This window comes from Salvelinus fontinalis, chromosome 18 (assembly GCF_029448725.1).
Source record: "Salvelinus fontinalis isolate EN_2023a chromosome 18, ASM2944872v1, whole genome shotgun sequence".
Classification (NCBI taxonomy): Eukaryota; Metazoa; Chordata; class Actinopteri; order Salmoniformes; family Salmonidae; genus Salvelinus; species Salvelinus fontinalis.
The window spans coordinates 16,949,176-16,961,372 of NC_074682.1; the positions used below are offsets into that span (position 1 = coordinate 16,949,176).

At 45.1% G+C, this 12,197-nt stretch overlaps 1 protein-coding gene across 13 annotated transcripts in view; it reads left to right on the forward strand.

Moving 5' to 3' along the window:
* Nucleotides 1–12,197, forward strand: part of LOC129815076 (inositol hexakisphosphate kinase 2-like) — a 37,263-nt gene extending 25,066 nt beyond the window's left edge. For 11 of the 13 annotated variants that reach the window (XM_055868417.1, XM_055868421.1, XM_055868423.1 and 8 more), the window contains exons 5-8: nucleotides 7,630–7,834; nucleotides 8,358–8,512; nucleotides 8,896–9,071; nucleotides 9,222–12,197. In XM_055868417.1, coding sequence (XP_055724392.1) covers nucleotides 7,630–7,834; nucleotides 8,358–8,512; nucleotides 8,896–9,071; nucleotides 9,222–9,785 — 1,100 coding nt within the window. In that variant the 3' untranslated portion in view covers nucleotides 9,786–12,197. Of the gene's footprint in view, nucleotides 1–1,071; nucleotides 4,067–7,629; nucleotides 7,835–8,357; nucleotides 8,513–8,895; nucleotides 9,072–9,221 lie in introns of those variants that run through there. The other 2 variants (XM_055868427.1, XM_055868414.1) reach the window with 2 other exon arrangements.

Consider the following 12,197-nt stretch of genomic DNA (forward strand, 5'->3'; position numbering starts at 1 on the left):
GCTTTGGCAGAGCCTCCATGACACAGAGGAGAGCCGTCTTGGTTCAGTGACCCGTATTGAAGCATGACTGGTTAGGGTCAAGAAGATCATTCTGAAAGGGATAGCGAGAGAGTTGGTCAGAGACAGCACACTCAAGTATTTTGGAAAGAAAAGAAAGAAGAGATACTGTAGTTTTTGATGTCAGAAGGGTTGATTGTTGGTTTCTTAAGGAGGGGAGCGACTCTGGCAGTTTTGAACTCAGAGGGAACGCAGCCGGTGGTCAGAATGAGTTGATGAGGGAAGTGAAGAATGGGAGAGGGTCTCCAGAGATGGTCTGAAGAAGGGAGGAAGGAATGGGGTCGAGTGGGCAGGTTGTTGGGCGGACGGACCTCACTAGTCGCAGGATTTTATCTGGATAGAGAGGGGAGAAAGAGGTCAATGGGTAGGGGAGTTGTGTGGGTGGATGTTGTCAACTTTCTTAGGAGCGAGTAGAGGCAGAATCTTGACATTTAGAGTGATAGAAAGTGGCTTTAGCAGCGGATATAGAGAAAGAGAAGGTAGAGAGGAGGGAGTGAAAGGATGATAGGTCCTCCATAAATGTAGTTTTCCTCCATTTTCAGCTGCCCGCAGCCCTGTTCTGTAAGCTCACAATGAGTCACTCAGCCGCGGAGCAGGAGGGGAGGGGAGGGCAGAGCCTTCCGGGAGGAAAGGGGACAGTGCGAGTCATGGGATGCGGAAAGGGAGGAGAGTAGGGTCGAGGAGGCAGAATCAGGAGACAGAAGGGAGAAGGATTTGGCAGGAGAGATAATAGAAGAGAGTAGTGGGAGAGAGAGAGCGAAGACAACGAAGACTGAGATGACGCATGACCATTGTGTAGGGTCTGAGTGGGTAGGGTTGGAGGAGAGTGAGAGAAAAGGAAACAAAGTAGTAGACCTGGAGGGGGGTTGCAGCGAGATTAGTAGGTGAACAGCCTCTTGTAAAGATGAGGTCAAGCCTTTAGCCTGCCTTGTGAGTGGGAGGGGACTGGGAAAGGGGGAAGTCAAAAGGGGCAAGGAGGGGAAAGCAAGAGGTGGAAAGAAATGAATCGAAGGCAGACGTCGGGAGGTTGAAGTCGGCCAGTACGATGAGCAGTGGGCCATCATCAGGAAATGAGCTTATAAAGGTGTCAAGCTCATTGAGGAACTCTCTAAAGACACCTGGTGGGCGATAGATGGCAACAATGTTAAGCTTGTGACTATGGAATTCAAATGAGGAGATGGACAGGTGATTGAGGGAGAAAAGAGAAAATCTCCACTTAGGAGAAATGAGAAGCTATGTGCCACCAGCAAAACGGGGGCCCCCTGGAGGTCAAGGTCCCTGTACACGTGCCCTGCGTGCCTTGTCGGTATTCAGCCATGATTAGTACACGTTTAGCTGGCTAGCTACTAGACTAATTGACCAATCAAAAACTTGTTAGCTGTCATGGCTAATTGAGTGACTGACATAACAAGAGGAAAACTGCTGATGCACAACCAAATTTCGAAATTGTAGCTGGTGTATTCTACTCTTCTTACTCTCAACAGTAAGTTGAGACCCAGACTGAGGTCGCTTATGTATCTAAAGCCTGAAACTGACCTTGCCCTGGCGTGACGTGGGCATGAAACAAACCTTACCCACCTTTCACCCACCGCATGCTATACTGCCCCACCACTCCTGGGGATATTTCCCTCAAAAATGGGTCCATTGTTGTAGCACTGCCTAAAGTCTTGCAAGTCTCTCAAGTTCAGGCCAAAGTGCACTTCTCTGCAGTGCTGGCAATAACTATTAGTGTGAGAATGTTATTTGCCAGGAAGTCAGACATTATTGGCAAGACGTGTCATTTGGGACTGTGTCTGACATCTCTGTGTGTGCGTTTTATGGAGATGTGTGGAGGTGAAAAGGACTGCCCCGCTGCTCTTATTGGTTCTCAGCCTATGGCCTGGTCTGTCAGTGGATCTCTGTGTCTCTGTGTGTCTCTGGCACATACTTCAGGAACACGCTGTTTAATGCTCTACCCACCTCACTAACGGCCAACGACCTTGCTTTACTGCTCTATAGCAAGGTTACAGGCACCTCTCTCTTCCTCTCTGACATTCTTGTGCACCTCCCTAAAGTCTTGCAAGTGTCTGCAAAGTTTAGGCCAAAGTCAGCATGTCTTCTGGCAATAGGCTACCATTGGCATGGATATTGACCAATGTTCAGGTCAGAGATGAATGGTCAAGACATGGCCAGAGTGTCAGACGTATTGCTATATCAGTGTTGGGTAATGCATGTGTCTGAGGCAGTGGGTGTGTGGTGCCAATGAGGGTGGCAAGGAGTTAATGCCTACCTGATAGTCCCTTTGTGCCCTGTGGCGTCAGCCTCTGTTTGTCTTTGTGTTTTAGTTCCTTTTCTTTCTTCCTGTGGCCCATTTCCTCCCTGGAGTGTTCCAGGAGGCTGGGTTAGAGAGATTACTTTGGGGATTGCTGCTGCTGCCTGTGGTCTCAGGAGAACAAGCCAGTGTAAATCTTCTCCTCTGCCACTGGGCCAGACACACACACACACACACACACACCCTACCTGTCCTGTAGTGACTGGCCATTCTGTGAATGAGGAGTTGGTATGTTCTCCCTTTGTGGTAGCCTACGCTAATCTGTTTCAAGAAGGGAAGGATTACAGTCCGCATCTTGCAGCTCAGGAAACACAAGAACCCCATCTCCTCTCTTTCTGTCGCTCTCTTTCTATCCACGGACTCTTTCTGCTGTACAGGGCCCCCAGTTAGCATGTTATGCCTAGCTAGTAGCTGAGGCAATGTTGACAGTTTATCTGCAGAGTAAACTGGACGAGAACAACACTGTTTTATTCCATGTTCTATTTTGCCCTCAAGACTACCTTCACCTTAACGGATACCGTTATTTACATCATACCAGACTGCTGTTTGTTCCATAATCAACATTCTGTTGCTCTCAAGGTTATTTCTCTGATTGAAAACTCATTGTTACTGTGTTTACGAGTGTGTTTGTGGCATTCTGTCTTTGCGAGTGTCAAGTGGCAGTAGCCAATATGTGGGCACTGGTTCTGCATTATTTTATCACCAGTCTCACCCTCTCAGTTGTTGGTCTGAATGAGGAAATGCAGTTTGTTGTGTGAGGTTGTTAAGGTTAAAACACGTCTGTTACACAGAGAGAAATAGCTGAGTTCAGTTCAGCTCATCCCTCCTCAGACTCTGTTTTTCTGCTTCTTTCCTTTATTCTCTCTCCCCTCCCCAAGCCCCCTCCATCCCTCTTTGTTTGCACGCTCTCTTCCCTCGAAGGGTTACCACCCAACAACCTGCTCCTGCTTGTGATTGGTGGAAGTGGGCTGAGTGGGCGGGTCTGTGTTTGTGCTTGTGAGAGTTACCAGTCAGAGCAAGTGCAGGCTTTCAGTGTCAGGAGGGTTTCAGTGGAGTCAGGCAGACCAGACTTTGGAAAGCAGAAGCAGCTGTGCAAACCTTCCTTTCACCCCCAGGACACAAAGGACTGTCTGTTCCTACACCTCTCTGCCACCTACTTTCTAAAGCCAGGAGGAAAAAAGGGATTTAAGATCAACAAACGCCGAGATGATATTTCTCTCTCTTCCTACTTCCCTCTTTGTTTTTGTCTTGCAAAATCCCTCCTGCACAGAGGAGAGATAATCACAGCCTCCTCTGAGGGAACCAAAGAAAAGGAGGGATCAAAATAAATGACAACAACATCATCATACCCAGCGGCCTGCGTGTGGTTGTCCGACTGTCCCGTTGCGGCCCTGCTGCCCTGTCCCCCTGAGGAGGGAGACTAATGCATGTGGCGTCGCAGTACTCAGGGTCAGTGGAGGATGAGTCCGGTCATGGAGGCTCAGACCATGCAGGCCAAGCAGCAGCAGACGCAGCAGCAGCTACAACACTATCTGGAGAAAGGGGTCCCGCTTGAGCCCTTCATGCACCAGGTGGGGGGCCACTGCTGCGTGCTGCGTTTCGGGGAGCAGACTATCTGCAAGCCCCTCATCCCCCGAGAGCACCAGTTCTACAAGAGCCTACCCAGCGCCATGAGGAAGTTCACCCCCCAGTACAGAGGTAAGAGACTACTCCGGAAGACACATTTCAGTTGAATGCATCCCCCTTTCCCTTTCCTAACCCCAACCTCCACCGCATCCATCTACTGTGTGACTGGGCTAATGTTGTGCTGCTGTGTTCTCTCTCTCTCTTTTTCCATACTCCATCCTCTCTCTCACTATCTCTTGATTGGTATGGAAGGCGGTTGGAAAAGAGGGTAGGTTATTGCAGGTGCATGCATTTTTTTCTATGCAATTTTCATTATTCACAGTCCATGTAAGCCCACGGTTTTAGGGTGTTTTCAGGAAGTCTGACTGTGCCCCTCCACAGAAGGATCAGGTGGGTTTTGTAAATTCTCCAAGGCCCAGGGTAGAACTTTGCAGGCCAGCCAGGATGCTGTGTGGTAGCAGGTGCTATTGGACCTGGCCCCATGAGGGCGCTCTAGCATTGGAGCACCACCAGGGTGTCCTGCCCTGCCCCTTTGTGCAGTCACACAGAAACAGGTTGGAGCTGTGTTTCTCTGCCCAGAGAGCATACAGAGCAGGTAGAATGTAGTATAGTATGCATTAACTGAAGACAGGTTTAGTTGCACACACACACAAATATGCATTCCAACAGGAGAGGGGTGAATCTGTCATACCATGACATCAGTATCTAAGGCTTGAGATTCAGAAGGCAGTGTGGACCTGCAGGGTCCTAAAGTCCTCCGAATCTGGTTAACTCTCCCCTTCGACCACAAGTGCTGCGTCTCCCCTCCACTGTTTCCCTTTAACAGTGGGTTATCTAACACTGTGTTATGGTTCACTGCAGCTGTTTGTCTTTAGTCCCTGACAGACAAGTGAAAGGTGAACCTGTGTGTGTACACAAGGAAGAGGAGATCCAATTCATCCCAGTCTGTATCTCCCTTTTCTAACTTCAATCTTCCCTTTGAGCTACAGTACCTTTCCATGTTAATATTTGCAGCTGTTGTGTCCTATGCATCCCCACAGAGAGTTGGGGTGGCTGGGTGAGAGAGGTGGGATGATTCTGGATAGGGTAGGGTGGGGCATGACTCATGAGAGAGGGGGGTTAGAATGATGCACTTGCGGGATGGGTAGAATGGCGTGAGAGATTGAGTGGCTGAAATAAGCTTTCACTTCATCCATCTGGTCCATCTACAGAGACTGCAAACTGCATGCTGCTGTTCTGTTCTCTTATTGCACAAGTTGTTGTAAGGCAATATGCATAGGTTTACATGATTTGTGTTTGTTGGTACTCTAGGGTGTTTTTAAGATGTTTTTTAAAATGTTGCTCTGTCGTCTACTGTTTAATATTACTGCTATAATTGTTTGAGAAACCAGTTTAAATCAATTCAAATCAATAGCATTTTTGATTGCATCTGCTCGAGCTTTGGTGGTTTGTGTTCGGAGTGACTTTCCTTTTCTGCATGATTGATAGTATAATATTGGGAGTGTGTGTGTGTTTACACAACAGCATACTGTACACAAATATAAACAAGATTTACAGATAGACACAGCCTCAATTTGATTTCCCCAAGTCCCATATCTCCATTGCTCTTTCTCTCTCGCTTGCTCAAGATCCGAGTTGGGAGATCTGTGTGTGTGTATGTTATGGAGTTGTCCAGGTCCTTTGATCTCTATCAGGTTGAGAGACATCAGGGCAGACAGTTCTGGAACTTTAGAAAGGCAGGAGAGTAAGAAGAGTTGGGGGTAAGAGACAGTCATTTGCATGTAAAAGGATCATTGAGCACCAATATGTGAAGTTCAAAGTGTCATGCCAAATGAAAGCTAAGACTATATCCTTTTTTAGATTAAGACATATATATAAAAAAATAAATGCTATTTTCCATCCCAAAAAATTGGAATAAGTAAATAAGTAAACCCACATATCTAATTTGGTCTCTCTCATGAGGGAGGATAATGAAAGTTCACGGAAGTAACAAGTAAAGGTAGACCTATCCACTAGTTATTGTGATTTTACTGATATCAATTTTGTTAATGAATTATTAAGTGATAACTACAAATTTTTGAAAAAATCGGTAACGGAATCTCTGCAATTGAATTGGCTACAATGGGAAATCATAATAGTTATGAACCACAATTGGGTTCACAAGTTTGGACAGTACAGCACATTAGAGTACAGTAAAGAAAATTAGAGTTCAGTACAGTATTGTAGAGTTCAGTAGAACACACGAGTAGAGGACAGTACAATGTATTGTACTCTACGGTACAGAACTATAGTGTACTGGATAATCTACTGAGCTCTACTGTGCTGTACTTTGATGTCCAAACTTGTGAAACATAGACTCTACTAGCAAGGTTTCCATCCAATTGGTGACTGATTTTGATATTCTAAAATCCACAAAAACAATATGCACATTTTCCCACCAGAGATGTTTCAATCAAATTGACTTGTTGCAGATAACAGTCGTTATGTGATGACGTAGTGCACATATAAATAACTTTTGCGGTTACATTCACATGTACCGAATAAAAAATACAATGGGTTTCCATTGAATTTAAACTCCACTGATGGTTTTGTCAGAAGAAATGTTGTGTTTATATAGCGAATCTCTGGTCTTGGCAGTGTGCTCTAGACAACAGCTCACAGATACAGTGCGGGCAGGCTAACTACATGATGAGTACGAGATGATTTATATTTGTCAAACGGCAGCCACGCGTCGATCATCAGAATAAGACCCTCGATATTTATTGGAAAGGAGCGTCAAGCTCGTCACTGTGCACTTTCAACACGTATCTTATTTAATCTGTAGCCTAATAAACTGCATGCTTTCCCAAAGTCGTAGTGGGAGGACCACACAATATCGTGTGACTCCACGTTTACTTTGATATTATGGTTATTATATCAATATAATATTTCCACCATCATTTCTCGCATCATTCATTTTACCGACACAAAAAGATCCCACCCACAAATTTGCTGTTTCCATCAGGCCTGTCGTGACATTTTTTATCCGACATGTACTTTGTTTGCATAAAAAGGTTGGATGGAAACCTGGTTTATGATTTGGTCCGGCCGAAACAAATTTGTTCTAGTTTGGGGGCAGAGCTATACCCAAATAGTGTGTAGAATAATACCCAAATATGCAAAGGAGGATTACGCATATTTATACCTTTGTGTACCTATTTAGGAAACATCAGCATGAAGAGAATGACATTCAGAGTTTTTGGAAAACGTGGTCACATAAAAAACTTAGGGAGATTTACCTGTAATTCTGTGACCAAATGTTGAATCTGCACAGTTTTTCCAGTAAACGTGTTTTTGTAAAGTCTTCAGTGTAAAGTGTTAAAAGTAGTCCTTGTGAGTTGTATGGTTTGTTTAACTTTGAAGTCAATGGTTTTTGTTTGGCATATATTTTAAGTGAAAAATCTTAGTCTCAGCGAAATTCTGTTACCGTGGAATTGCCCAGAAAAATACTTCCCAGTTTATTCTATTTCCTGCTTGGGAATTCAAATACAGTATTACAGAGAGAGAGAGTCAAAATAACCATTGCTTTGCTATTTCTACGAGTTTGATGTCTTACCAGTTTTTCTTCTTCCTTTTTGTCTCTCTCTGTCCCTCAGGTGTGGTATCTGTGAATTTTGAGGAGGATGAGGAGGGCAACCTGTGTCTCATAGCGTATCCCCTGCAAAGTGACTCTGGGGTGGGGGACCTGGAGAATATAGACCCATCGGTCAATGGTGAGCCCAACAGCAAGATGCTCCAGTGGGGCATCAAGCAGCTGTCTGCCCAGAGTCTGCTGGACTCACGCAAAGACAAGGACAAGAGGTGAGAGACGAGAGAGAGAGACGGATGCACCTGAAACACTGTTACAGAGATACACCAATAAAGAGACATACAGGGTAACTGGTGACTGAGACAAATACACACACTTTAAAACCCCAATGGTCATTTAAGACCCCTCTTTTAAAGTCACTGAGATCTCTTCTAGTCAAAATACTGAGCAACTGGGCATTTTTATACATGACCATAAACAGGTTTATTTTACCCTTATTTAACTAGGCAAGTCAGTTAACGAACAAACAGTGGGTTAACTGCCTTGTTCAGGGGCAGAACGACAGATTTTCACCTTGTCAGCTTTGGGATTCGATCTTGCAACCTTTCGGTTACTAGTCCAACGTTCTAACCACTAGGCTACCAGCCGCCCATGATGGGGAAGTTAATTGCTTAATATTTTCCTTTATTTTGGAAGTTACCTGTTACCTGTATGTTGAGACACATTGTAGGTTCTAGAATGTAAGCCTGATGCTCTCCACCCCTCCTGACTCCCCTCTCTTCCTATTTCCCCCAGTCATAAGCCCGAGGGGGAGGTGTTGGAGTGGCTGCAGCAGGAGGAGGTGCCTCTGGGAAGCAGAAACGCCATCCAACACAACCCCTGGAGACTCAAACTCCAACAAAAACACCTGCAGAGGATGAAGGAGAACGCCAAGCACCGCAACCAGTACAGTATCCTTTCAGCGTGGAACAACCACTGTGAACATCAGGCACCTGCACCTGCCTGCAAAGTTTGTTCATGAACTGTACCTAAACGTATTACTGTGTAGTACTGCCTATTTCTTCACTCTGCAGAATCTTGTGCCCAAAGTAGCCTTACAATCTCACAGATAATCCACTTGTGACATCTGTGTATTTGTAAGTGAAGTGGATTGATGTGAGGAAAGGCTGAAGATGGATTGGTGTCCGGTCCATCTGATGAATTAGTGTCTGCTGATAGGGATTCAGGTCTTCCTACTACATTAGCGGAGAGTTAAGTCTCCAACCAGGTGCATTCGGAATATGATGTGATTCTCCTGTAACCAGAGGCTCCTTGACTCAGGACCCCTTCCCAGAATTCATCCTGCTGGAGAACCTGACTTGGCGTCACGCGGTTCCGTGCGTGCTGGACCTGAAGATGGGCACGCGGCAGCACGGTGACAACGTGTCCGAGGAGAAGAAGGTCATGCAAATCCGCAAGTGCCAGCAAAGCACCTCAGCCTCCATCGGAGTACGCCTCTGTGGCATGCAGGTGGGCACAATGTTAACTTGTGTTATTGATGGGGATGGGGCAGAATTGAAGAGTCTGAAATGATATATTGGGGAGGCATAGCTTAGTTCTAGTTCAGAATGAAAGGGAAGAAATGTGTTTCTGAACCCCTCCATCTCCTACCTCTCTCAGGTATACCAGTCAGATTCGGGTCAGCTCATGTTCATGGATAAGTACATTGGGCGTAAACTAACCCTGTCGGGCTTCAAGGAGGCTCTGTTCCAGTTCTTCCATGACGGGCGGCGTCTGCGACGCGAGCTGCTCTCCCCGGTGCTGCGGAGGCTCAGGGAGACGCAGGCAGCTCTGGAGGGCTGTGAGTCCTACCGCTTCTATTCCTCCTCCCTGCTCATCATCTACGACGGTGAGCCACCCCGCACACACGCACGCAGAGGCCCCGAGGACGGTCTGTCTGAGGAGGAAGAAGAGGAGGAAGTGAAGAAAGATGAAGAGGCAAGTGCGTTTGTGTTTCCCCGCAGCAGTAGCAGTGGTAGCACTGGTGGTGGATGTCTGGCAGCCCGATCTGATACAGGCCCTGGCCCGGCGGTGGACGTGAGGATGATTGACTTTGCCCACACCACGTGCCCTGACTATGTGGAGGACAGTGTGGTGCACGAGGGCCAGGACAGTGGCTACATCTTCGGTCTGCAGAACCTCATCACCATCATATCCCAGCTGGAGGACCACTGCACAGACTAAAACACACACACACACATTTTCTCTTCTCTCTTTTGGACTCATAGAAGAAGCAGCACACTGGACTACAGGGGCTGGCCATAGGGGAACACTGAACATTGCTGTAGCCAGTTTTTCCACAGGAGTCCTTCATTTGGGTGTTTTTGTTTGTATCCATAAGGGATACAAAGGGCCATGAAGGCTACATTTGAAGAGACATTTGCAATCTTCTTTAGTTGACTCAGTGAGTTGTCGCCATTATCTGCTTACTCTGTTACCTATTACGAAGTTGGTTATTTTACCCAGTTATTTATTTTGGGAAAAAGGCACACAAGGAAGTTTGAGATTAAGTCCAAGACTGCAAGCATGGATTCCAACTGTGTAAAGGTGCCTGCCTTATGCAAGCACACACACACACATGCACTTATTTTGATGTGTGCTACTGATCGGGCAGATGTATTTGAAAAAGCAAACAGAGAAACTGCTGTATGTGTGTGAAATATTAAAGTTGATGAGAGGAAAGAGAAAACATCTCATCTTCCATTTTTCTTCTAAACCAGTTTATTTTGCCACCCTCTATTCTTCTCCTTTTGCATTCATAGAATATACTATGGTATATTCAGATAGCAATTAGATTACATACTATGTCTTTATTTATTTGACATGTTTCTTAAATAAAAATTTTAATTTAAATAATTGTATGTTATTGTATATTATTCATTTTGTTAGAATAATATTAATTAATATTATTATTTGACATGTTCAGGTACAGTTGAAGTCGGAAGTTTACATACACTTAGGTTGGAGTCATTAAAACTTGTTTTTCAACCACTCCACAAATTTCTTGTTAACAAACTATGGTTTTGGCAAGTCGGTTAGGACATCTACTTTGTGCGTGACACAAGTAATTTTTCCAACAATTGTTTACAGACAGATTATTTCCCTTATAATTCACGTATCACAATTCCAGTGGGTCAGAAGTTTGCATAGACTAAGTTTGCTGTGCCTTTAAACAGCTTGGAAAATTCCAGAAAATTATGTCATGGCTTTAGGAGCTTCTGATAGGCTAATTGACATAATTTGAGTCAATTGGAGGTGTACCTGTGGATGTTTTTCAAGGCCTACGTTCAAACTCAGTACCTCTTTGCTTGACATCATGGGAAAATCAAAAGAAATCAGCCAAGACCTCAGAAAAAATGGAAGACCTAAACAAGTCTGGATCATCCTTGGGAGCAATTTCCAAACGCCTGAAGGCACCACGTTCATCTATACAAACAATAGTATGCAAGTATTAACACCATGGGACCACGCAGCCATCACCCCGCTCTGGAAGAGAGATGTCACCTAGAGATGAACGTACTTTGGTGCGAAAAGTGAAAATCAATCCCAGAACAACAGCAAAGGACTCTGTGAAGATGCTGGAGGAAACAGGTACAAAAGTATCTATATCCACAGTAAAACGAGTCCTATATTGACATAACCTGAAAGGCCGCTCAGCAAGGAAGAAGCCACTGCTCCAAAACCGCCATAAAAAATCCAGATTACGGTTTGCAACTGCACATGGGGACAAAGATCATACTTTTTGGAGAAATGTCCTCTGGTCTGATGAAACAGAAATAAGAACTGTTTGGCCATAATGCCCATCGTTATGTTTGGAGGAAAAAGGGAGAGGCTTGCAAGCCGAAGAACACCATCCCAACCGTGAAGCACGGGGGTGGCAGCATCATGTTGTGGGGGTGCTTTGCTGCAGGAGGGACTGGTGCACTTCACAAAATAGATGGCATCATGAGGCAGGAAAATGATGTGGATATATGGAAACAACATCTCAAGTCATCAGTCAGGAAGTTAAAGCTTGGTCGCAAATGGGTCTTCCAAATGGACAATGACCCCAAGCATACAAAGCTGTGGCAAAATGGCTTAAGGACAACAAAGTTAAGGTATTGGAGTGGCCATCACGAAGCCCTGACCTCAATCCGATAGAACATTTGTTGGCAGAACTGAAAAAGTGTGTGCGAGCAAGGAGGCCTACAAACCTGACTCATTTCCACCAGCTCTGTCAGGAGGAATGGGCCAAAATTCACCCAACTTATTGTGGGAAGCTTGTGGAAGGCTACCCAAAACGTTTGACCCAAGTTAAACAATTTAAAGGCAATGCTACCAAATACTAATTGAGTGTATGTAAACTTCTGACCCACTGGGAATGTGGTGAAATAAATTATACTCTCTACTGTTATTCTGACATTTCACATTCTTAAAATAAAGTGGTGATCCTAACTGACCTAAGACAGGGGAATCTTTACTCTGATTAAATGTCAGGAATTGTGAAAAACTGAGTTTAAATGTATTTGGCTAAGGTGTATGTACACTTCGGACTTCTGGATTGTCCACAGTTTGTTGGAGGGGAAATAAAAACTGTTTTGGTTGTGGTAAAATGTA